Raw genomic sequence first — 24,869 nt, 5'->3', positions numbered from 1 at the left:
TGGCAATGCACATATGCGCCATACAGGCTGACAAAAATATGAGAGAGAGCAGAAAAAAAAGTATATTCAAGCTGGCTGCACACCCCGCGCCCCCGCTTTGCTGTCCATAAACAAAAACAGAAACCAACAAATCCACCAACCTAACCGCAATTTGTTCATGTCCAACTCAATTTTCGTTACGTAAACTGCATCATATGCCACGCCATCGCCCGCACTCTCTCCTCTCTCTCTCTCTCCCTCTCTCTCTATTGCTCCACACGCCGTTAGACATAACTTTTTCGTGCTGTGGCAAGCGGCAAACGGCAACGACGTCGGCGCCAACAACTCGCATGTATTTTTGTATTTTGGCGGCCAACAAACAAAAAAAAAAAATAAAAGCAGAAAATTTCCCAAGCCGACGCAGAGAGAGAGAGAGAGACTCGGTTGGCCGGTTGGTTGCTCTGCTCTGGCGCTTCAAATTTAATTAAACATGCACACGTGAGCAAATGCAAATAAATAAAAACTTTATGGCTTTTGGGCCACTGAACGACGACTGAGCAGGAGCGAGGGGGGCGGGGCCGTGGGCGGCCGTGCGTGCGTCTCAACCGTCAACAGTCGGCGAACATTCGAAGCGGCCATTGCATACAACAACAACAACAACGTGATGCCGCCGCGTATGGCGTGCTTATAAGTTTTAAATTTGCTCGCCACTGACCAAATGTTGTTATTTGTTGTTCTTGTTGTTTCTGTTTGGAGAGAAACGAAAACTGAATTTGCAGCTAGGCGCAGGAAAATAGAAATAGAGAAAAAGGCGCCCAAAATCCGTCGAATTTTAGTTTTTGATGTTTGGTCCGAGTGTGTCTGCTTTAGCATTGAGTTTGTTTCACAACACGTACCAGATTGAACAGCTTTCATCACTCGAGTTGTGTGTGTGTGTGGGCTTAGGTGTTAGCATACATGATTTATGCAACGGCAGATACAGCTCAACAATTTTTGTAATTGAAATGCACTTATGTTCTTAGTTGCGCGTTGCGATTTTTCAATTATGCAAATCTCACGCAGAACATTACAACTGATTGCAGCTGCTGTTGGAAGATGATGATGACGATGAAAGCGAACGAATGTTGCAGTGAAAATGCCAAATGTTATTTCTAATTTGACAACTGTCGCGAGCTTCGAGCAATACTCGTATGCATAAAACCCAACATGAAATACAATGAAAAACAATTGTCAAATTGTAAAACAGAAACAATTAAACTTTTGCCTTGGCGAAAAGGGAAGTCCGTCCCAGCTCTCTGTTGTGTATGCTGGCTGTATGCTGTCGGTCGCTCATGTAGAATTTTTGTTAAAAACTGCATAATTCATATGCAACAGCAGCAACAGCAGCAGCGGCAGGATGATGACAAGTCTTTGCTCTGGACACAGACCAGAGCAGAGGTTGACCAGAGCCGCAGTTGTCGTCAGCTTTTGGGTCGTCAACGTCCTTGCACATGGCCTGCTGCACACACACATATTTCATTTAAAATTTACAAGTTAACAATATTAAATATTAACAGTTATTTATGCATTTTTCGGCATAAATCCAAAAATTTCGCATGCAAAAGCACACAAAGTTGAGAGTTGCCAACTCTTCCCGTCTCTCGGACCCGCAACGAAACCAAACGCTGAGATGATGTTGCACAAATCTCCGTCCTCTGCAACGTCATGATGTCCTCAGCATTTTTCATATATGCATATGTACACACACACACACACACATGTGTGTTTGCCTCACTCCTCCCCCCTTCGAATGTTGTTGGTTGCGTGTAAATTGTATTTGCCTTTTACATTCTATTCAACAATATTTTGTTCTGTTTGCTGTTGATTTAAATAATTTGCTTTCAGCTTTTGTGTCGTCGTCGTCGACTTCGTTTGCACAATACATTTTTGGCATATTATTTACTTTTGACGCATTGTTTGTCTATTTTATTGTTGATTTCCAAAACTCTCTCTCTCTCTCTCGCCCAAAACAATTCAATCTTAATTTAATGCAAATTTATTTGACTTTTTAACCCTAAAGCCTTAAACCCAAAGAAATTAAGCGGAAGTCGTCTAGAATTTAAAATGATTTGCAATCTTTTCAAACAACAACAGCAACAAATCCTCTCCATTATTATTTTTAGATTCCCTCTGTCTACAGTTGTTAACTCTGTAATAGTTTTGGGCAACATTTTTGTGGCCATTTAAGCTCATGTTTGGTAGACGAGGACAAACAAGAACTTCGTATGCGCTCCGTTAGTTTGTTTGCTGTCGCTGTTGCTGCTTCTGTTCATTAAGTCTCGATCTCTCGTAAGCTCTTGTCGACGACTCACACGCTAATTTTGCACTTCTTAAAATTTCATGAACATTTTCTAGTCAAATTGTTGTGTGTTGGGCGGCACACAACCTCAAAAACAAAACTTTTGCATTAGCTTTTTTGGGGGGCAGACAGTACAGTAAACACTAGAAAAGCCAGACGCCTCCTAGAGTGAAGAGAGGCGGCAAATGGAAAAGTTGAGCCAGAGAGTTGATGACGACGATGCCGCCAACGTAAAGGATGTCGCGTCGTCGTCGTCGTTGTTGCTGCTGCTCAAATATGCAAATGAGAGGCGTAGGGCCAAGTCGAGACAGGCGTGTAAAGTGCTCTAAAAGCAGCAGCCACACGGCAACAACAACAGCAAGAAACGTTCAGCAGAAATAGCATTTAGCCTAAAAATTGCATTGCCTGCTTTGGTTTTGTGCCCTGGTTGCCTGGCAAATGCATTTGCAACCAACAACCAAAAAAAAAAAAAGAAAACAGCAAAGGAGTAACAAGAGGATCAGGAGTGAGCCTTTTGCGACTTGCGTATAACATTTGTTTACACTACAGACAGAGAGCCAAGGAGTGAAAAATAAATGGAGTGTGACTGGCAGAGGGAGAAGGGAAGGGGGAGCTAACGAAAGCAGCCAGGATTACATTTACACACAGCCTTTGGTAATACGATGATGTGGCTGCTGTTGCTGTTGCTGCTGATGCTGCTGCCGTTGCTTTGGCTGGTTGTTGCGGTATTTAGACAACGCTGGCTAGTTGGTTGGCTGACAGGTTTTGGCTTGGAACGGCGCAAATGCCAACAAATCATTGCCAGGACAACGTGGAGGCAAAGCAAGGACAACCAACGAGCCAGCTACAGCGAGCCAACATCATCATCAGTCTGCGCCTAAGTAAGCCGCATTTTGTGGATTCAAATGACACCCCGGCATGCCTCTCTCCTCCCTGGACAATGTGTGTGGACGAGACCTCAACACTCACACAACAAACGACGTGGTTGCAAAGTGATTTCTGGTTTAATGTTTTTTAATGTTGCTCATGTTGCAACTGACCAATGTCGCTCTTCTTGTTCCTGGTGCTGCTGTTGCTGCTGCTGCTGCTGTTGCTGACGCTGATGATATTGTTGCTGTCATCAGCAGCGGTTGCCGCCTGGTCAACTGTTGGTGGTCGCTCTCATTCTCTCTCTCTCTCTCCGTATGTTGCCAAGTCAAACATGAGCCATGTGTGGCAAGCTCATGTCCGGAACGCAGAGTCCTTGTGTCGTCGCTCAGTCCCCACTGTGTTGCCTGTCATGTGGCCACTTCTGCTGCTGTTGTTGCACCTACAAAAAGTGCGACCATGGCTAATTTTTCGCTCTCTTTTGCTCTCAGTGTGTGTGTGTGGGTGTGTGTGTGTCCATTGAGTCCATTAGCTGTTGACAAAGTTGTTTCTATGGTCGTGTCTGCCGCTGTCTCTCGACTGCTTCTCGCTACTCCTCCTTCTTTCTCTCTCTCTCTGTGTGTGTGTGTGTGCTTTGTGGCTCTATAGCCGAATTTGACACAACATTTGTCAAACCACAAAATGGCCACCGCAACGTTACTTTCATTATGCAAAAGGTCAGCAAACAGGCAACAGACAGACAGACCGAGAGAGACGGGCAGTCTGCCCAAAATGACATTTGACTTGGTTGTGTTTTGCTGCGTGGCTTACACACACACACACACATGGTTTGTCTGGTCAGCTGCGTGGCAAATAAGCTGTGATTTATCAGCTAACAGCAACAAATTTACAGCTTTATTCAGTCAGTCAGTCAGTCAGCAGAAGTAGAGTTTGGGGCCAGCATTTTATATTAACAACAATTGTTGCAGTCCACTGACCAAAATCAAATCACACACGCATATGCATAATCTCTGCAGCTGCTGTAGCTGACAATTTTGCCAATTCCAATTGCAATAGTGATTTCTATATACATACATACAGTTATTTGGTCGTATGTGTTGTGTTGCTGTCGCAAATCAATTAGACTCGATAATTGAGTTGAGGCGTCCTTTGGGTCTTTAATTTTGTTTGTCTTCGACAACATTTCGTTGTTGTTGTGTGTGTGTGTTTTATTTCATTTTTTTTATGTCGACGCGCTAATTTATTTATAGCCAAGCCGAAGTCTATTGAACTAATGTGCATAAATGTTTTATGCCAGTTGTGTATTAACGTTTATTGAGCAACAATTAGCAGCTTTAAGTGCAGGCTATTGATTTTTGTGTGCGCCATAAAGTATGCAATGTTTTCTATATCTGTTAGCTGTTGTCTATGTTTGTGTTTGTGTGTGTATGTGCTTAGGCCATAATTAATAATTTAATTGCTTCTGTTTATCTCTTAATTAAAAGGGATTTATTTAAGCCGCAGCGACGTATGTGTGTGTGTCTGGGTGTGTGTGAGAACCGCAGCAATTTCAATCAGAAACAAATCGCTGCACTTTACTTTTTATTACTTTGCTAATTAAGTTCATAATTAATCGCATTTAATGCGGTTTTTGTGGCTATCAAACAACTGCATCAAATTTGACGATGACGATGTCGATGGCCACAAAACCTGATTAGGAGGCAGCTTAATTAGATTTGATTGCTCAAAAGATTTGCAATTGAAATATGCTAATCAAATTTGTTTTGTTCTTTCATTTATTTACAGGTGAGTCCACACGATTATTACCAAATGCCGACGCAATTTGTAAGTAAACGCAAAATTTAGTTTTTGAAAACCTGTCAAAGCCATAAACATAAAATTTGTGCTTCGATGAGTCCCCCATTTTGTGCTCTTCATATTCCATATTTTGGAGAGCATAAGTATTTGTTTGCCGCATCTTCTTTTGCCTATTTGGCACAAACTTAATTGGCCGTCAAAACAATGGTGTCAGTCCTCTCTCCTTCCCCCACCAAAAATATATCATCCCCCCACTCGGATCGCCCTAATTTTCATAATTGTTATTATAGAAATTCAACAGCCATAAACAAAAGGTTAGTTACTTGCCTAATGACTTGAAGTGCTACGGCTGCTTCTTCGGCTGCCGCTGCTGCCAGTGGGCAAAAGTTTTACAGTCGCCTCGCTTGACTTGATAAACAAGCAAATGCGCTTATCACCGCGCCCAACTTTCCTTCCCTCCATCAGCCCCCCCTTCTCCTTGTTTATAAGGGGGTAAACCGCGCACTCATAACCAACTCGCGTTCAATGCGAAAATGATAGCCGACCGTCGCAAGTTCACAACTTTTCAACTATTTGTGAAACGTTAGCTCAGAGTATCCTTGTTTTCTAGCATCCTGTCTCCCAACTCGCTTCACTGCCTTCCTGCCTTCATTTCTCTGGCGGTGGCAGCTAAACAGCCCAGCACTAATTACAATGCCGTGGCGTTGATTTTTATGTGCACAAAATTGAAATAGCAGAACATGGAAACATCTTAAACGCTTTTAAAGATGCCTTTAAAGCGCCGCCACAGCAAAATATCTTTTACGAGCATAAAACTTGCTTTTGCCCCCTTCCTTTCCATTCCATGCCATTTCCCTTCCATTTGAGGCCTACAAAGTTGCAAGGTTGAACTTTACAACTTTTCAGTTTGGCAGCAGTGCTATTTCTGTGTTGCCATCTCTCGTCTCATTTCTTCTCGTCTCGGCTCGTCTCGTCTCACTGTTTGTTTGTCGGTCGCCATTGGCCAACAACAAGTTTTTCTGCCATGTCCCGTCGCTGACTTCAACCGGACGCCTTTCTATTATTAATGCGGCCTCTGCTGCGTAGTTTAATTAATTAATTTGACAAGAGTTTTCAATTGAACTTCAGCTGTCGACAACAACGAGCTGCTGTGGCAGTCAGCTTTAAAGCTGTGACTAAAAAATAAAATCCTGCATGAAATCAACAATACTCAAAACAATGGCACAATTCTAAACAATATAAGCGAATGAAGCCAATAATAAATTTATTTTTAATACCTGGCTTCAAAATGCAAATAGTACAGAGAAATGTCTACGAGTGTTTTCTTAAGGATTTCTTTGTAGTCACAAACAAAAAGCAGAGCTGTAGAAAGAAAACGCACACAAACATTATACGTATGCACGTATGTATGTATATGGAAAACAATGCCAAAAGCAGCCTGCGTTTGAGCTTTTGCCACAATTTCTCTCTTATTTCATTTATAAATGTGGCTTGTTTCCCACACACACAACACAACGCACTCCTCATACATATTTCATATATACATTTAATTAACAGACACAAGCCGCAAACTGCAGCTGCGGCATCAATTGCAAACAATTTTCTTAACAAACACTATTTGTGTTTGGAAAACAATTGCAATTTGTCTCTCTCTCTTTCTCTCTGGAAAATATATTCTTTTGATTTATGCAATCAATTGTGGCTCCTTGCTTGCCACACACACACACACACACACATACACCACCCTGTTGATGACTGAGTGACTAAGCTGTGAGAGCATTTAAATTTTCATTAAGTAGCATTAACAGGGGGCAGGTAGGATTTTCTCTGTGTGCTACGCCTATCGCGGTCTTCGACTCTTGTTCTCTCTCTCACTTTGTGCATGGAACAGCAAAAAGGTTTGCCCCATAACCTCAAAAATGTTTATGCCACACTTCCGCTACTTCCGATGATTGTTGCTGTTGTTGTTGCTGTTGCTGCTGCTTTTGGCTGCCCGCGCATGAGTTGGCTATAATTAAAAATGCTATTACTGCCAACTTCATATAAATTTTTAATTAGCAATTTTTGCTATTTTCCTACTTTTGTTGTGCACCCAACAGCAGCAGCAACCTTATTGTTGTGGTGGTAATTCCTCTTCTTGTTGCTGTTGTTGTTGGCGCTTTGGTGAACTTTTTAAATTAGCACTTTGTTAAACACTCTGACGAAAAAGGTAGCAACAGCCCCTCACAATGTTGGCATAAATTGTTTTTTAAAAGGATTTTGTCCATTGCTCGTTCGCTCTCGCTCTCATTCTCCATCCCCTCCACTCTCCATCGGCTTGTCCAACATCCCTGCCACAGCAGCCGCGACCACAACAGCAGCAGCAGCAGCATCAGGTTTGGCGGTAACGCGTGACACGGCAGCTGCTCACACGCATTAAGCACCACAGCACCGCAGCCGGCTGTCATAAATTTTTAGATCTATTTGGGAAAAAATAACAAGACCAAGCAGCTACCCTGTAAGCAATAAGAGCGAAAAGCGACTTCAATCGCATTTCTAGTAATCCTCACCCATCATTCCGTTTTGTTGCAGTCGTAAAACAAACACTTCACACTCTTTACGATTGTGTCGACCCCTTTGCCGCGGCTTCATACAGAGTATTCGCGCATTATTAGCGAGAGGGAAAAAGTGTTGCCTACTTATTTGCGCTAAGCGCGAACGCTCCAAGTTGATTAGCATGGCAAAAGGTTCAGAGTGCGGGTTTTTTTTTAACTTTTTGCTGCTACTGTAATTATTAGATTTTATGCATGGAACTCGACACGCCCAACGGCAAAGCAGGAAAAAAAAACGACAACAAAAACAGGCGCAAATATTGACAATTATGGCCTATAATTTGACACCCATCGGAAGCAACACAGCGAGCGAGCGAAAGCTATGCGGCGGCTGTCAACGCGCCATAAAAGTGACAGCCAAAGGGTTGACAATTAAAATTAAACCAACCAGCGCAGCAGCACATACGCACATGACAGTCGACAGAGTCGAGCTGGTGAGCAGCAACGCTTTATGATTCAGCAAATTTGGCAGATACACACACACATGCTGTACGCACACGCACGCATTTTTGTCATGCATTTTAATTAAAATTAACTTCATTTTTATGACGCCGCCACGCTCTCGCTGCTGTTGTTGTTGTTGTGGCATGTGTCGCATTGTCTCTGCTGGTTGGTGGCTGGCCAAGCGGCTGGCTGCTTAGTTAGTTGCCACAATTTATACAATTAAATAAAGATTTTATTATCATGCCGTTGGCTTTTAATGTCTTCAAGTTGTGTATATGTGTGTGTGCGAGACTCTCTATGAGTGAATGTGTGTGTGTTTGTAAATATTTAAGCTGCAAGCATATCAAATTTACTGCTGTAGGTGTCGCGTCGGCATATTTTAAAAGCTTTTCCTTACACAGCCGCGTTTACTTAGCTCGAGCAGGAGAAGGGCGAAGACAGGGGAGGGCGAAGCTGCAGCAAGTCTTCTTTATGTGTGTGTGTGATGAGCATGTATGCAAATTTATGTGACATTGTGGCAAGCACGCGCTCACTCTGGCTTAAGGCTTGCCCAAAGGAATTTCCCCGGCTATGGCTTTTGTTTTCTAGCTGACGCTGCAGCCAGTCAGCCAGCCAGCCAGCCAGGCAACAGCCAACCAGCCAGTCAAGCAGCCAGCCGGGGCGCCAACATTGTCCTTGTTTTATCCGAAATGTATGCAAAGCTGTGTTTAAAGTGCGACAGCACTTTGTGTGCGTGTATGAGTGTGTGTGTGTGTGTGTGGCATGTTGGCAATTTAATGGGCGCGACCTGCCGTTGTCGTTTATGCATATTTAATAGTTGCTATTTTTGCTAAGTGCTCCAAAATTGTCGTCAGCAGCAGCAGCCAAAGCAGCAGCCTCGAAGATGCTCAAAATGTTAAAGAGCCGCAAATCCGTTGAAAAGCACATTTAGATCACTGTGAAAAAGGTTTTTCCTATCATTTAGCTGGGCTCTTGCGCTTGCCGTCTCCATGTCTCTATGTCTCTTCGCTTCGCATACAAACTAATTACATTTTTGCTCAATTGGCACAAGTTGCTCGACCTCTGCGCTGACACTGAGAGCAGCAGCAGCAGCAGCAGCCCAAGTTATACAATTAGCATAGAGAAACCAAAAGTTGCACAGGCATTTCAATGAATTTTCAAATTTGCCAAGCCAAAAAACTTTTCACAACCCCTTCTCGTCCGCCCACCTCCTTCTTCTCCATCGTCCTGCGTGTGCTGCGTAGTCAGTTGCTAATGAATTGCTGTAACTGAATGTGCGCTGAGATTTATGCAACGAAAATTAAAAGGTAAATAGCAAAGCGTCTCCTGGCTTCCATTTGCTGCAAAAAGCAAGGATAATAGTTGTCAGCCTGTGCTGTGTCCCTTCTATAACTGCTTCTCCTTGCTAAGTTTAATCAAGCGCTATTCTGTTTGCCGACACGCCCTCCTTTCTCTCTCTGTCTATTCACTGCAGCAGCAGCAGAAGTTGAATCAACTTTGCATCAATTTCAATATTCCCACTGTTTTCATTTAATTTTACCAACTTAAAACTTAATTGTGTACTTCCGTCGACTGCAGCGCACTTGACTGCTCGCCCCACCCACTTTCCACCACCCACGCAAATGGAGCGCAGGGCACGAAGCGTGAGTCCTGCTGCTGTTGCTGCTTCTGCTGCTCCTTGGCGCATTTTTGCATTTAAAATTGCGAAAAAATTAAAGTCGCTGGGGCGGCGTCAAGCGCAACAGGTGGCCGGGCAAACTCATTTAGGGTATTTATAGAGGTTCTGGGTAGGTGGGACACGGACTCTGAAGCGCGCACTTTGTGGCCGGATGTCTGGGTCTTGTAATTTGCAGAGCAGCAGCAGCAGCAACAGCAGAAGAAGCAGCAGCAACAGCGTCAGACAACGACAACGGCAATGATAGTTTCCCCAGTTATGAATGGCAATGGCAGCAGCTCGATGATGTTGTTGTTTTTGCTGGCTGTTGTTGCTGTTGATGCAAAAACAGCGACCCCAGCAACAGCAGCAGCAGCAGCATCATCATTTAAAAGCGCATTAAAAACTTTTTAGATTAATTTCACTGCTGCGTTTTATTTTTTGCTGCGATGTTATTTACTCTTTTATCCTCCTGCTGTTGCTGTTGCTGCTGCTTTCATTCTTTCGACTCCTCCCCTAGATGTTGGTGTCGTTGCACGTTTTGTTTTTGTTTAATGTCGTGCATTTGAATTGAAACTGCAGCAATTTAAGACAGCAGCAGCTGGCAAACAAACATAAAACTGTGATATTTAAGCATAATTCTGAGATGCAGAGAGAGCTTCTCATTTTTTTTTCGGCTTACTAATACGTTTTTCGTGTATCATTGTTGGCAACAAGATCCTGGGACAGCATTCATTCATACGCAAATATTTGAAATGCAAAGTGCACTCGTTGTTGCTGTTAGCAACTAGTTACAGGTAACGGGTGCTGCTTCTACTGATGTTGCTTCAATTCAATAGACTCTGCCAACTTTTCAATACACATTTGCCAAATCATCAATATTTTTGCAGAGAAATTCATGCATATTGCATTTTGGGGTAACATGCAGTCGAGCGATATAAGCACACGCAAACACTGAGCCAGAGAAATAGAGGTGTAGAGTAGGAAGAGGAGAGTGAAGGGAAGGATGGACTGGCTGGCTCTCTTCTACAATCATTTTCAATAAATTTATCTGCAATTTTCGTGTGTGCTCGCATAAAGGTCACCCATACGCCATGTGGACTTACTCGCTCACTCAGTCAAAGAGCCTTTTGGTCTGTCTGTCCGTTTGCTTCAAATTCAATTCCCAATCTCCATTTTTTTTTTCTATTTCATATTTGCCCCTTTTGTGTCCCTGGCGTTCATAATTTTGTGTCAGCCAGTAAGCCATTCATACAAATGCCGCTTAGATTTTAGCATTGAACTTGCCCATTTCAATCGTCAAATGGGGAAAATCTTTGGCTGCATATGGATTTGATTTAAGCCACACCTGAGTTGCTTTTAAGGATTTACGTTTCTCGTTCTCGCTTGAATAGAGAAACCTTGCTTCCTGCGCCCAGCTTCCTTTCGAATTGATTTTGATTTCTATGGTGATCTGCAGATACATGAATCTGCGGTCGGACCAACCAACTGCCTGACTGACTGACCCTTTTTTTTGAATTTCTTTGGTTGTTGTTTTGTTGTTTTGAGCTATGGACCGACCACAAATTATACGCAATTAAGCAAATTTGTCTAGGGCCTTTGATTTTGGTCGTTGTCGCTGATTAACAACTAAAGGCACAAACCAAACGAAACGAAACGAATCCGGAAAATAGGAGAGGTGGCAGAGTTGAGAAAAAATAACGAACACAAACAGCATGTAAATAAATAAACGAGCAGAAAACGAACTGAACTGAGCTGAACGAGGAGGAGGGCGAAACGGAAAGACAACAAGGAAACGGGCAAGGACAATGCGACGCCGCCGCTCTGTCCGGGGCAAGTTCATTTAACTTGCGGCGCACTTCCGATTTACCGCAAATTTGAAAACCAACAAGCAGCCAAAAATTTGCCCAAAGGGCAACACAACACAACAGCAAACGAATCTGAATGCCAGCACCAACAAAATCCAACAAGTAAATAAAAGTACGAGTACACTGGGTAGCATAAAGGTTAACCCTTGTCAACGGGGCGAGGCAAAAGAAAGAGGAGAAAAAATAATAATCCAAAAAAAAAATGAAGCCAAAAGAAAAATTCTAGGGAACACAAAAAAAAATATATATGTATATACGAAATTGTAAAATTCAATTTGAGCCCTTTTGCTATTTTTAACACTTTTAACTTTGATTTATGCAAAAATTTCCACTTCACTTTGCACATAAAGTTTTTACCCCTTCTCCATCTTCATCGTTTGCTATTTCTCATCCTGTGTGTTGATTTGTTGATTTACAGCAAATGTTTGTAAGCATTTCCAATATAGCTCCCTCATTCCCCCTCGATGATTGTCAGTGTCAGCTCTCTCTCTTTCGGTCCGGTTGAGCTTCAATGAATCATGCCGTCAATTTCTACTATTTTTTTTTTATTCGATGGCGATTTCCTGCAGTCATTCGTCATATTTTTGTTAACCGCTGTTTTATTTGTTTGCTGTGTTTGGTTGGTGTGTTTGCATTGTCATAGAAAGCAACAGGAGCAGCAGCAGCAGCAGCAGTCGTTAATCAGGCACTTAAACTGCAAGTTGATTAACAGTCGATTAAAAATCAATTGAAATTTCATACATTTAATTACAACTGTCGAATGTCGAATGTCGGAACTATTGCATTATTCATAAGCCATTAAAGTTGCATTCATTCATTCGTGTGTGGCATTCATGGCATTCATTTTAATTGCCATTATTATTATAAATATTGCATAACACTTTCGTGATTGCACTTTTATTACGTTTTTTGCACTTTATTTGTTTACAGCTTGAATTCCACACAGTTCAAGGCAGAGTACATACTAGTTGGAAGTTGGTTTCAGTTCATTTAGAGAGTTCAGACCTCCGCAGTTTGGTTTGACAAACAGACGGAAAAAAAGGCGAAGAACCAACAGAACATTGCATACTTTTGGGGGCAATGCACAAAAAAAGGCATTAATAAACCGGAAGCCCCGAACAAGTCCGAGCGGAAATGAAAGCAAAAACACACACACTCTCACATGGGGCATCCACAGGGAGGAGACTCGCTGCTGGAAATGTGTTGTTGCTGTTGTTGTTGTTGATGCATTGCTTAATACAAAGTTTGCCCGCCCGCCGCCAGCTCTTGGCCATGTTTATCTGTGCGCGAAAATGCATTTTTGCATACAACAAAACCGCAACAGATGCGGTCGCTTCAATATAAATGCAGTTACAAATGATGCCGCCAAACCGTTCTGCCCTCCGCTTCCCTCTCCCTTCCTCTCCCCTCTCTCTGTGTGTGCGTGCATTGTGGTCATTACAACGAAATTCGTTTGCAATTTAAGCGCCATACGTAGTTTTTATGACCATATCTGGTTGGCACCACGTTCATTCGCTCATTCGTGTCTGTCTGTATTCTGGCTTTTGTTGTTTTTATGCTTTGGTCATTTCCGCTTTTTGCTGCAACTTGCAACGTTCGTTGTTGCTGCAGTTGCTGCAGTTGTCTGGCCATTACATTGCGCTGTCATCGCACTGTCCGCAATTGCTCATCATTGCCGTGGTCATTTGTTGACTTTAACGCGCGCACCAAACTCTCTCTCTACTATAACTATGAGATAGATTCCTGGCCAAACTGATCAGCTTAAGCTGCCCGTTCATTTGCCAAATGGAAGCGGTAAGCTGCTTGCCACGCAAACACAATCAGAGTGCAGCTTGCAACTTGCAACAGCAGCAACAGCAGCGGCAGCTAATGAAGGCCAAAATGCAATGCGGGCCAAAACCAAGCCAAAATCCACTCACATTCACACACACACACGCTCAACCGCGCGCAACTCTGACAACAAACTGTCCAGTCCCAGCGCTCATTAATGTGCATAATCAAAGCGACGCAGTCTGAGGCTGGCAACATTGCAACACACAAGCGAACACACACACTATCGTGACAGCATATTTGTCACATGATTACCGCATCCAATCACACGCTGCTTGCTCTATCTGCCTTGACATGGATTACATGACATTGCGTTAAGCCATAAGCGAAGCCCACCGAAAAAGGCTTCAAATCGCGTACGCAATTGCGGCATGGCAAAATGTAGGTGGAGGAGGGACCAAACAAAAAAAAAACGTTGCAGCATAATTTGCAGCTGGCCAAAGGCAAGGCATGTGCCAAGTGGAGGCATCCAACCAGGCAAGCCCCTCTGGCTAAGCGCCAATAGACAATGTCCTATGCATATTTGTCAAAACGAAGCACAGAATGGAAAAGAGAGAGGAGGAGAAGACAGAGAGCTCTCGTTGTGGTCCTTTTCAAATGGTGCCAGCCACAGGAGAACACACACACACATGCACATGCTCCACATACACATCCATCCAACTGAAATTGAAACTGTTTAGTGCTGTTGTTGTTGTTGTTGCCCGTGTGTTGTTCTCTGCATTGTCTGTGTGTTGTCGACTTGGTTGCCTTGTGCCATTGGCTCTGGGCAGCTAGATAATTTGCTTGGAAATCCATTTTCCGCTTGTTCTGTGCGACGTTTGTATAACAAACGACCATATGAGTTTTGCTCTCTCTCTCTCTCTCTATCTGTGTGTCTCTCTCGCTTTCTGTGTGTTGCACAAACTTCATTGTGCCAATAAGCGGCAGACAATTGCAGCAGCTTGAAGCGATGCATACGGTTTAAATGCCAAACATCTCAACTATCTTCGGCTGAACAACTAAATATATGTACTTGTGCTGTACTACTAAGCGATAAACGCTACGATTTGCGCTACAATTTTTGCCTTTTTTGTCAAGTCGCTGCTAATGACAAAACATCATCATCATTGTCAGCAGCGACGTCGTCATCATCAGTGGCACTTAGCAACATCGTTGCCAGCGGCTTAAGTAGTCAGCATCGTTGCCAGTGATTACTGGGGACATCGCTACTGCTAGTCATGGTCTAACATTGCCATTCCATATTCATAATTGTTAATGGAATATGCTCCGGCAACCACGACAACGACAGCGACAACATGATGATGATAATGATGATGATGATGTGGCCGCCTTGTGCCTTGTGATTATTATGAGGCGCAGCACAAAGTGCTGCCTGTTTTTGGGTTTTGTACTCGACTGCTGCTGCTTCTCTATGTATTTGTGTTTGGCTTGGGCATGTGGGCGTGTGTGTTTCGCCAGCCATCACTTGAGGGCCCAAAAGCCCGGCAGCTGACACCGCTTCTACTGCTGCGACTAGAGCGAACGTCGTGGTGTTCAGTTCCTGGGAGAAATTAATTTGGAACTTGTGAGACATTTGGCGTTAGCGTCTATTTACATTGTGTACATTACGTATACGCCCAGCTGGCCCAGCTGCCTGCGTTGCTCTAAAGCTGGCTATGCATTGAGGTTATGTTTTAGCGAGCGCAGCTGTTCGTTTTTTCTTCCCCTCGCATGCTGCTGCTGTGGTCTACACTAAAATCAAAAAAAAAAAATGAAAAAAAATACATTGTGAAAAGGGAAAAGTTTAAGAAATGTGTGAAGGGAAGGTATATAAGGTGTGTGCTAATTTCTAGTCGCCCGACCGAGCGTCACCTGCAGCAATTTTCACTGTTTTCAGTGCTTGTGGCAAAGTTTTTCGCTTCGTTGTCTGGCAGCTTTTTGTTAATTGGTTCAGTCACCTGTCTCTTGATCTGCCAGTCAGGCGCACACGACCCGTGGCCACCGCCACATCACACCAACACCATCAGCAACCATCGTTTGCCACCTTTTTGAAACTACCGAAAAATGTGATGGGACACCGAAAACGGAAAGGAAGGAAGTTGGCGCCCAAAAACGCTCAACGCTCGCTCGCTTGCTTGCTCTCTCACTCACTCTTTCTCTCGCTTTGCTTGTGACAGTTGCCCATTGCCCAATGAACGTTTTAGATTACAATAGCGTCAGTTCTAGGCGGCCATTGGGCGACACATTAGCCCTGTGGGTAGTGCGGTGCGGTGTGTTGTGCTGTGCTGTGGCCGCCCGGCGAGTTTGGATCGACCGCAAAGTTAGCGCACGCCGTCGTTAACTTAATTGGCCATCACCACCCACTTTGCGGGTTTTTATGACGACGCGACCAACTGCCCTGCCCTGCCCTGCTCTGTCCTGCCCGGCCTCAAAAAACAACAGCAATAACGTTGACTTTGTTAGGCGACGTCAAAGCTGGCGTCGCTGCCGCTGCTGCTGCTGCTGCTGCTGCGTCGCCATTGCCTGTCACATTTTTGACATTTTTATTCTACATTTTTGTGTTGCCATTTAGTTGTGGCTGTGGCAGCTCGGTCGCCTTTTACTTCTGCTCAGCTCTGCTCAGGTCTGGAGTATTTTCTATGACTTTTTGTTTGTTGCTGTCACCTGGGCCATAATATTTTCTGTTGCCTACTTTTAAGCGCCAAGCCAAAAGCAAAGAGAAAAACAACAGAAGCGTCAACGTTTGCACTCAGTTTTGCCACGGCTACGACTTTGTCGCGCTCTCTGTCTCTCTGTGATTAATAGGTGTGTTAATGGATGTCATTTTGATGTTTCCGCCAGGCGCATGTCCGTCTTCCCCACCGTCCGTCCTTCCATCCATCTTTCCGTTCTCCCCTTGTGGCCGTGTCTTCGTCTATATCGACTGCTGACCCGCTGCTGCCTTTATGTTTAATTTGAGCATTTCTCGCTAATTTTTAAGGCTCGTCATTAAATGTAGATAATTTTTTATATTCCACGGTGCTGTTCGTTCGCTCGTTTCGCGTTTCGTTTGGCGTTTGGTTGTCTGTCCATTCTCTAGGTTTACGTCTATCCCCTGCCTGCGCAGTTTTCATGGCCTCAGCCTTAGGGCGCGTCGTAAAAAGTAAATGTAACGAGCCAGCTACATGACCAAAAGGAACGAGAAGGGGGGTGAAATAGACATAGAAATATAAACCGAGGAGGGGGAAAGATGGTTGAAATGCCGCAGTTGTTAAAGGCTTTCATTTGTTGTGCTAGACAAATCGTAAAAGTATTTTTAATTAGTCACAAAAATGCACTTTTTGTCCGTGCTTAAAGTTAAGCATGAAAGCATGCAACAGAACTGAAAATGTTGCCACCAAAAAGCTTAAACAATTTATCAGCATATGCGTGACAGTGAGTACTTGTAGTGTATGCTTGCAACATGTTTTTGTCCGCCCCCAAATGGGCCACGCCTGCTCGATTTTATTGCCCAACACACAGAGCAAGCCAGCGAGCGAAAGGCGAGAGGCGAGTGAGAGAGGCGTGCAACGTGCAACGCGAGCAGCGGTGGCGCAGTAATCGATATGTAAACATGCGGGTTCACTACGCTGTCGTTTGTATTGGATGTGTATGTGTGTGTGTGTGTGTGTGGGAGAGTGTATAAATTTAGACAACAACAAACACACAGCGGCAGCAACAAGCTGCAGTCCTTTGACTCTGCGCGCCATGCAACATGTTTTTATATAAATCAATTACTTGCCAAACACGACGCGCACATGCAAATGGATTTATGGCCACATCCGGCAAGTGTTCTCTCTCTCGCTCTCTCTCTCTCTCTCTCTATCTCTCTTTCGTTCTCTTTTAAAATGCATTAAAGCGATGGCAAATTTCGTTTTAAAATTTAATCAAAAATAAATGCTTGAACACGACTAACAAAAAAACAACAAACTCATTAATTAGTGTCTCTAAATCGCCAAACTCTCTGCATTTTGCATACTAATAAATATGATCAACGCCAATCATTTAGCTAAAAATTTTCTGACATTCGCACACACACAAACATACACACACAGAGAGACAAAGCAACAGCAAATCGAATTATCTAGCTGGGGAAATTAATTGAGATTTGTCTGCTCAAATTGAAATTGACGCGCGAAAATTGTGAGCTGACAAAAAAATGGTTAGCAACAGCGAAATGACGATGGCGACGATGGCTTGTGGCCATTTGTGGCCAGAATTTGGACAACATGCTGGCCACAGTGACAGGAGGCGACGATGGCAATGGCAATGGCAGGCAGCATTGAAATTTGTCACAACACAACAAATTTTTGGGAGGCCATGAATTGATATAAAAGTCCGACAGAGCCCCAAAAATAATGCGCTAAATAAATTGCGAAAAATTACATAAAATATTTAAGCGCATTCAAGTGTGGCGCCATAAAAAATGGCACGGCATTAAAAATTTTCGAGCGAAAGCAAAGCGAGCGGCAAATGTGGCAGGCTGTAGGCGAAAGGCGGAAGGCGGCAAACAGCAGCAGGAGGGCGTCAAGGTGGTTGAAAACGCCATTTGGTTATAGAAACAGGAGTAGGAAGCGAAGGAGGAGGAGTGGAAGTAGCATCATGGAGGGGGAGGAGAAGGAGGAGAGATGCTTCTGGTGTGTCGGGTTGACGGCGTGTCAGACACGCGAATAGACAGCGGAGCCAAAAGACGAGGCAAGGATAACAACAGCAGCAGGAAAAGCAGGAAAAGCAACAGCAAATTATATGTATAAAACGAAATAGCAGCTGAATATTAGACATTTGAGAATTGGCATGGCAAATTTTTCATTGACTAGTAGCTGTTTGTGTTACCCAACAACAATGCCACCTGCCATGCAAAAATATAAGACATGTTGTCTACCCTTCACCTCCTGCCTCCTTTTTTTTACCAAATGTAAACGGGCTACGTTTTTAAACTTGAGCAGACAAATAAACCGAAATGTTTGTTATGCCTTGGTGCTGTGTGTCCTCCGACTCAGACGTTTTTAATGCATTTTTTATTTGGCTGCCGCACAAAACGACTAGCAAATAGATGCACATAAAAATAAATAAGGTACACCCACACACACACACTTCTACCCACACCTCGGTTCATGGCACAAAAAAAGGTCGCCCATATTAACACACACCCAACTTCCCTTTCCAGTAAGTTGGCACAAAACGCGAATGCTGCAAATTTTTGCTATTGGCGTTGTGTGTCCAGCCGCCATAAATTTCAATCCTGCTGAATTTTGAATGAACCCAAAAGCCAGCAGCTCTTGACCCCAACATGGCATAAGGGTTTGTGAGGGGTTACGTATGTGTGTGTGTGTTGTGCTCTACGTGTGCTTCACCTTTGCTTTAAAAACATATAATTTATTTTAAAAGAGGCCCCTCAACAACACAAGGCAAATGCCCAACGAGATGCCCACAAAATCAATATGAGAGACAAGATTTATACGCCTGGTAATCGCTGCTCTCTCTCCCTCTCTCTCACTCTTTTAAACCTTGCCAACAATCTGTCTCTGGCTAAGAATCTGTCAAGGTGCAGAATGGAGTAAAAACGTTGGACTCAAGCTCATTAGAAATGCCAAACAGCAAATGCCTGACATTTGCATACACCTCAAAGCAAAGGCAGAGAGATAGACAGATAGCTAGCTAGAGAAAAGGAGAAAGAGAGAGAGAGAGCACAAAACACACGCACAACTCTTTATGTATGATGTCACATTACAGCAGAGTGAATATCTTAATAGACCCATTGCCGACTCTCGACTCTCGAGTGGCGGAAAAAATTGCTAAACTTTCGTCCGTGCGTGAGGGCGTTCTTGCCAAAATATCAATGAAAATGTCATACACACACACACAGACAGACAGACAGCCAAATGTAAAAGCCTAAGATAAAAAAGGAAAACAACAAGAACAACAGCAAAACAGAGAAAATGAAATAAAAAACAAGAAACTGTTGCCTACATTTCTGTCGGTCGCAAGGCACTTTTTCTACTGCATTTGCAGCAGCAGCGGCGTGTAAAGAAGTCAGCCAGACTCAGACGCTGGGAACACATGTTTTGAATAATTTATGCGGGCGAGCGCACGAAATGTGCCCGCCAGGAGTTGAGCCTGTTATCCAGGCGCCATCGTCTCCCCCCCCTTCATCCATCTCCCTTACCGTTTCTCACTCTCTCACACTTGGCACTAGGCCAGGCAAAAGTTTTGCCACTCACACACACACAGTCAAACTCGCACTCTCGCTAAAGCAAGGAAAAAAAGGTGATAAATGCATAAGCAGAAAAGTTTTTTCGTCCTGCGACTTTGCTTCTCGACTTCGCTAGCAGTGGGAAAGATGACTAAGGTGGGAGCGAGAGAAAGAGCGAGAAGGAGAACGATGCTTGGCAACGTACTAATAGCGAAATTGCTACAAATCGTTTTGGCCAAACTTGCGCAAGTTTATTATGTCCCCACACACACAAACACACACACACACACACACCGAGACATGTTACGATTGAGGGTCTGTCGTTATTTTGCACCTTTCCACATTCTAATTTAGCTGCGCTTCAAATATTTATGCAAACAAATTGAAATAAAAAGAGTTTGCCGACTCGACTCGACTCGACTCTCGAAAGCAATAAAAGCCAAAAACGTAAATATTTAGTGGCGTCGCATCAAAGCGAGGGCCAAACGATGCGTTATAACGCACACCGAGTGTACACCGCAAACGCGAACGCAAAAAAAAAGAATCGTGGATGCTCGTTTCGAAAATCAAATAAAAAAATTCAATTTAAAATGCAAAATAGAAACAACAAAAGGAGCGCAACTTTATGGCTTAAACTAGAAAGAAAAGAGTGTTGCTTACTATTTTTTTTAAGGGGACAATTTAAGCATATGAATATTGGAGCACTACTTTAACTCTTTTGTGGAGTAGTTTTAATACATTAGATTGATTCGCTAGTTACAGTGATTGTGGCAACACTTTTGCTTCATCATCCCCTATTAGCAACCCTTATGCTCATAGTTAAATATGTAACTAAAATGAAATGTAAATATGGCTGAATTCCTCCCAACTCCTCTCTCCATATCTTTATTACAACTATTGCTTGCTTGCTTCATAGTTATAGCCACGGCAAGTGGCTTGAAGTTTAGGTTATTGCTGTGCCATCTCAGGTGTGGTTATGGAAGAGAGAGAGAGAGTTTTGGCAGCAGCCGCAGCTGTTACACTTTGGCGGCATTCTCATATAATTTATTGCCTTACACAGACTGCTTTCAGGTGAGGGTTGTGTATATATACGTATTTGTGTATCTATTGCTCCGACTTTGTCTATGTCTATCGCTTCGTTGTGTGGTTGTGGCAATGGCTGTAACTGTGGTCGGGTAACTAGGCCGCAGCTACAAGTTGCGTTTATCAACTGCCACAACTACTCGCAAACAAACAAGTGACTAAGCGGTGGGAAGCAAGGCGGAAGCGTAAAGAGATTGGCTGCGTGGGCGACTGTGTTTCAGTCTGTCTCTCTGTCCAATTTGAGCTTTCTAATTAGAATTTATAAGCTTCTTGGCGCTGGCTTAAAGTACCACAACACACAGCACACACACACACACACAATTTAAAGCGAACACAGACGCGCACGCGGCTGCAATAATTGTTATTTCAAAGGCTGCTGCTTTGTTATGGCTGCAGTTGAACTTGCAGTTCCAGTTGCTGCTGCTGGTTAAATATGTAGGGAAAGAGGAGGCGACATGTGCCGACAGTTTTCCGCTGTTGTTATTTTTACCTACATACGCATCATATTTTTTTTTATTTTTTTTTTTTTCGTTTTTATTGCACGATGCGCCAGCAGTTTCAAGGATGCCAGCGCATTCTGTCGTCATCATCGCGCTAAAGTGCGGGGTGGGGGACAACAGTGCCGCATATACTCGACATCAATGGGAGCGATCCGTAGCCCCAGCATTGCCGCACAAGCGGAAATGTCGAGTCGTATCTGTGTCGCTGTGGGCTCAGCATACACAAGAGGGAGAAGGGCAGAGAGAGAGAGAAAGGGGTATCGTATCAGAGACAGACGAACAAACGACCACAATTGCAACGAGCAAAGAGGGCGAAGGCGGGAACGATGGAGTTGCACTCCGGAGTCCGGACGAAAAGCCTTTAATCGACAGCAACATATTCGATTTTAATATTCATATGCCGCCATAAATTCCCAACAATAACAACAACAAGAACAAAAACAGAAAGAGCGATGCTGCCTGCAATATATGAGGGTGTTGATATGGTCACACACACACAGAGACACACAAAGAGACTACCTCATATTATGCTATGTGATATATTGGATACCTTTGGACAGCTGTTGCTGGCACTTCATGAAATGCACTTTTCATCAGCCGCCACCGCCGCCTGCATTTCGGGCGATGCAATTAAAGCGGAAGTTGCCTTTGTCTGCAGACAGAGAGACAGAGAGAGCGAGTGTGGGTAACTTATTTAGTAAACATTATTATAAAGATACCCGCCTAACTTAATTATAGCCAACAATGTGCGCCTGGAACATGTGCAATAAAATGCATGAGCTTGCTGCATTCCACCGTTAAACAAAAGCTGTTATTAGCATGGCAATCAATGGTGGAAAATACTCTACACTTATACGCATTTTAATTGATATTTTGCGTACAAATCAATTGTCGGGAGACCTAATCATGGGCTAGCAAAATCAGTTGAGCATTGTGCGCAATTGTTTGCGACGCTTTAAGAAGGCGGCAGCGTTTGTCGTGTAGAAAATCAAATGTGGAGCAGCACATGCAAGAAATTAAACAGACGCCCCCTAAATTGGACCAACCAACGTCACAAGCATGAATGAATGACGCACTGTGTGTGTGTGTGTGTGTGTGTGTGTGTGTGTGAGTGTGAGTGTTCAGTGCTTGCTCATTACAACAAAGGCAAAAAGGCAAAGGCAGGCTGATGATGCCTTCTTTCCCCCTCTTCTTCTTGCGTCCTTCATGGCGCACTTCAAAAACTTAACCGTTAGGCATATGCGTGATTATCTCTTACTCTCTCAGCCACTGTCCGACAACAACGACAACGTCGACGACAACCCCCTCGGTTGAAGCAACAGCCCTTCAACAATTGCGCGCTGACCCAGTTACCCGGCAACAAAGGCGGAAGCAAAGGAAACATGCTGAAAGACCCGAGACACACACACACACATACAGAGGAAAGGGAGAGGAAGAAACGAGAGACAGACAGAGAAAGAGAGAATAAAAAGGCACATGTCATCATAGAAATCAGTGAGTGCTGGGCAGCGACGCCAACGACGGCGGCCTCTGGCTATGTGAAGCAAACGGAGCTTATGGAAAATATAGAGAAAGGCAAAAAGGCGCTTGGAAAATTCATTAAAATGAACCAAGGGATACACGAGATGCTGTCTAGAGTGAGAGAGGGGTGCACAAAGTAAAGGGGGGTAACGAAACGGATGCCATTGCTGCTGCTGAGGCAACAATGGACAATGGTCCAGTTGGGTCTTGGGAGCTTATCGGGCTGTGCCATATGTGTTGCGCACACGCGTCACAGAAGGACACAGTTCATAATCAAATATTTAGCATACTTTTTAGAGCAGAGCTTCTGCATATTACAATAGCATTTCCGGTCAGCTGGACATTCATAGCAGAGCGCCCAGTTGCAGCACACTTTGGTGTGTGTGTGTGTCTGAGTGTGGAGACATTAGCGGAGTCGAAGCGAGTCGAGTCGAGTTGAGTCTGTGAACCGTGTAATGCAATGAGCCGCAGAGGCGAATCCCCAATGAATGTTAGTTGTCCGGCACTTGGGAGCGTTAATGTGCCATAACGAATGCTTTAGAGACTCTCTGATGTAAGCGCTGCCAGGGGAGACCATTTTAATATTTAATTACTTCACGGCAGAGACAGAGACAGAAAAAGAGAGAGAGAAAAGACGAGTGCATTGTGTGCAAGCAGGCTCCAAAGGGTTGTCCAATAAAACGAAGCCCCAAAAAGTATGCTACAAATTCCGAGTTGAGCTGCTGCCATATGGCACGCACACACACACACACAGAGAAAGACACACATACGCTCCGACACGGAAACATATGTTCTTGCCTCCATAGTCATATAACAATACACAAAGAGCACAGACGGCGGCGGCAGGAATGGCAACAGCTTCACTGATATCATTACTCAACCAACAAGCCACAAAAACACTCGCACACACTTGCACCCACACACACACACACACACACATTCGCACACGCATACACACAGACGTGAAGTCATGCGAGTTTCCGTTTTGTTGGGCTCGGTGCGTGCCTTGTTCGTTTTTTGTCTGCGCTTTGCGCGCTTTTCTCTCACTCTCTCACGCTCTCTCTCTATCTCTCTGCTGCTGTCTCTGTCTCGCTGTGATATTATCAAGTGAAGTGCTTTTGCGGTTTTTGCCATTGCTTTGTCTATCACACTGATATATTGCACGAGTGTGTGTGTGTGTGCGTGCGTTTTGGCTTTGTTATTATTACTATTACCACATGTTGTTTTTGTATTTAAGCTAATTCTTTTATGTACATAAAACGTGCAGCCACATAAAAATAAAAACCAAACAGCAAACAACAAACAACAAACGACAAATGACAAAAGCAAAAGCGAAAACGAGAACGAAAACGTAAATGAAAGCAGAAGTAAAAGCAAGAGGCACACGATGATAAGCCAAGTGGCGAATTCAAGCGTAGTCAGCATTGATAGCAACACACACACAGAGCACAGAGAGCAGCAACCACCACCCTCCGCCCCTGCTATGATAACGGTGTATAAAGGTGCCTACTTCACACAAAATTACCCTTTTCAATTTGCCGCCATGCTGCAGACGCTCTTCCCCCCTCTCTCTATGTGTGTTTGTGCTCGTTTATTGACTTTTTGTCATTGCCGCTAATGCATAGCAGTAGCCAAGAGCAGCAGCAACAGCAACAGCAGGAGTAGCAACCACACACACACACAGAGACACTCACTCGAAGTCAGCATCCGAAGCAGCTTTATTTTTATGGCTGGCATTACGTTTAATGTTTGGCTTAACTTAGTTACTCTCGATCTGGCTTCGACGACTCCATCTCTCTCTCTCTCTTTCTCTCTGCTCCATTGTTGCCACACTGAGTGCGGTAATTAAGTGTCACAAGTAATTACAATACACTTATGCATGTGTGCTGCATGCAACATGGCTTTGTAATTAGAGTTTAGCGCCAACACTCTCGCAAGGCAATCACACAACCACACCACAAGAAATAAACACTAAATGAATAAAAAGCAAAAAGCTAAGCAATCGTAATCGCAATCACAGTCGCATTTGCACTCGCAACTTCTTCTTTGTGGTTAATTTCAATGAATATTCTGTGAGCTTGTGGCAATTATTTGCCAACTAGAGGTAGAAATGCACGAAATGAATTTTACACAAATCAAAATGCTCTGCGCTATTTGAGCGACCAGCTGTGTGTAATGCGCTCGCGATTTTAAGCTAAATTTAATTT

General features: G+C 43.8%; 1 protein-coding gene across 13 annotated transcripts in view; it reads left to right on the top strand.

The window, feature by feature from the left end:
- The window catches only part of LOC117575473 (polypyrimidine tract-binding protein 1), a 164,533-nt gene that overhangs the window by 103,515 nt on the left and 36,149 nt on the right, over window positions 1-24,869 (top strand). For 4 of the 13 annotated variants that reach the window (XM_034259693.2, XM_034259699.2, XM_034259697.2 and 1 more), the window contains one exon: window positions 4,970-5,008. The exons of the other annotated variants lie outside the window; for them this stretch is intronic. In XM_034259693.2, coding sequence (XP_034115584.1) covers window positions 4,970-5,008 — 39 coding nt within the window. The remainder of the gene's footprint in view (window positions 1-4,969; window positions 5,009-24,869) is intronic. 13 annotated transcript variants of the gene reach the window in all.

Source organism: Drosophila albomicans, chromosome 2R (genome assembly GCF_009650485.2).
Source record: "Drosophila albomicans strain 15112-1751.03 chromosome 2R, ASM965048v2, whole genome shotgun sequence".
Lineage (NCBI taxonomy): Eukaryota > Metazoa > Arthropoda > Insecta > Diptera > Drosophilidae > Drosophila > Drosophila albomicans.
Note: the sequence above shows the minus strand (reverse complement) of the source record. Positions and strands in the feature narration are given on the sequence as shown.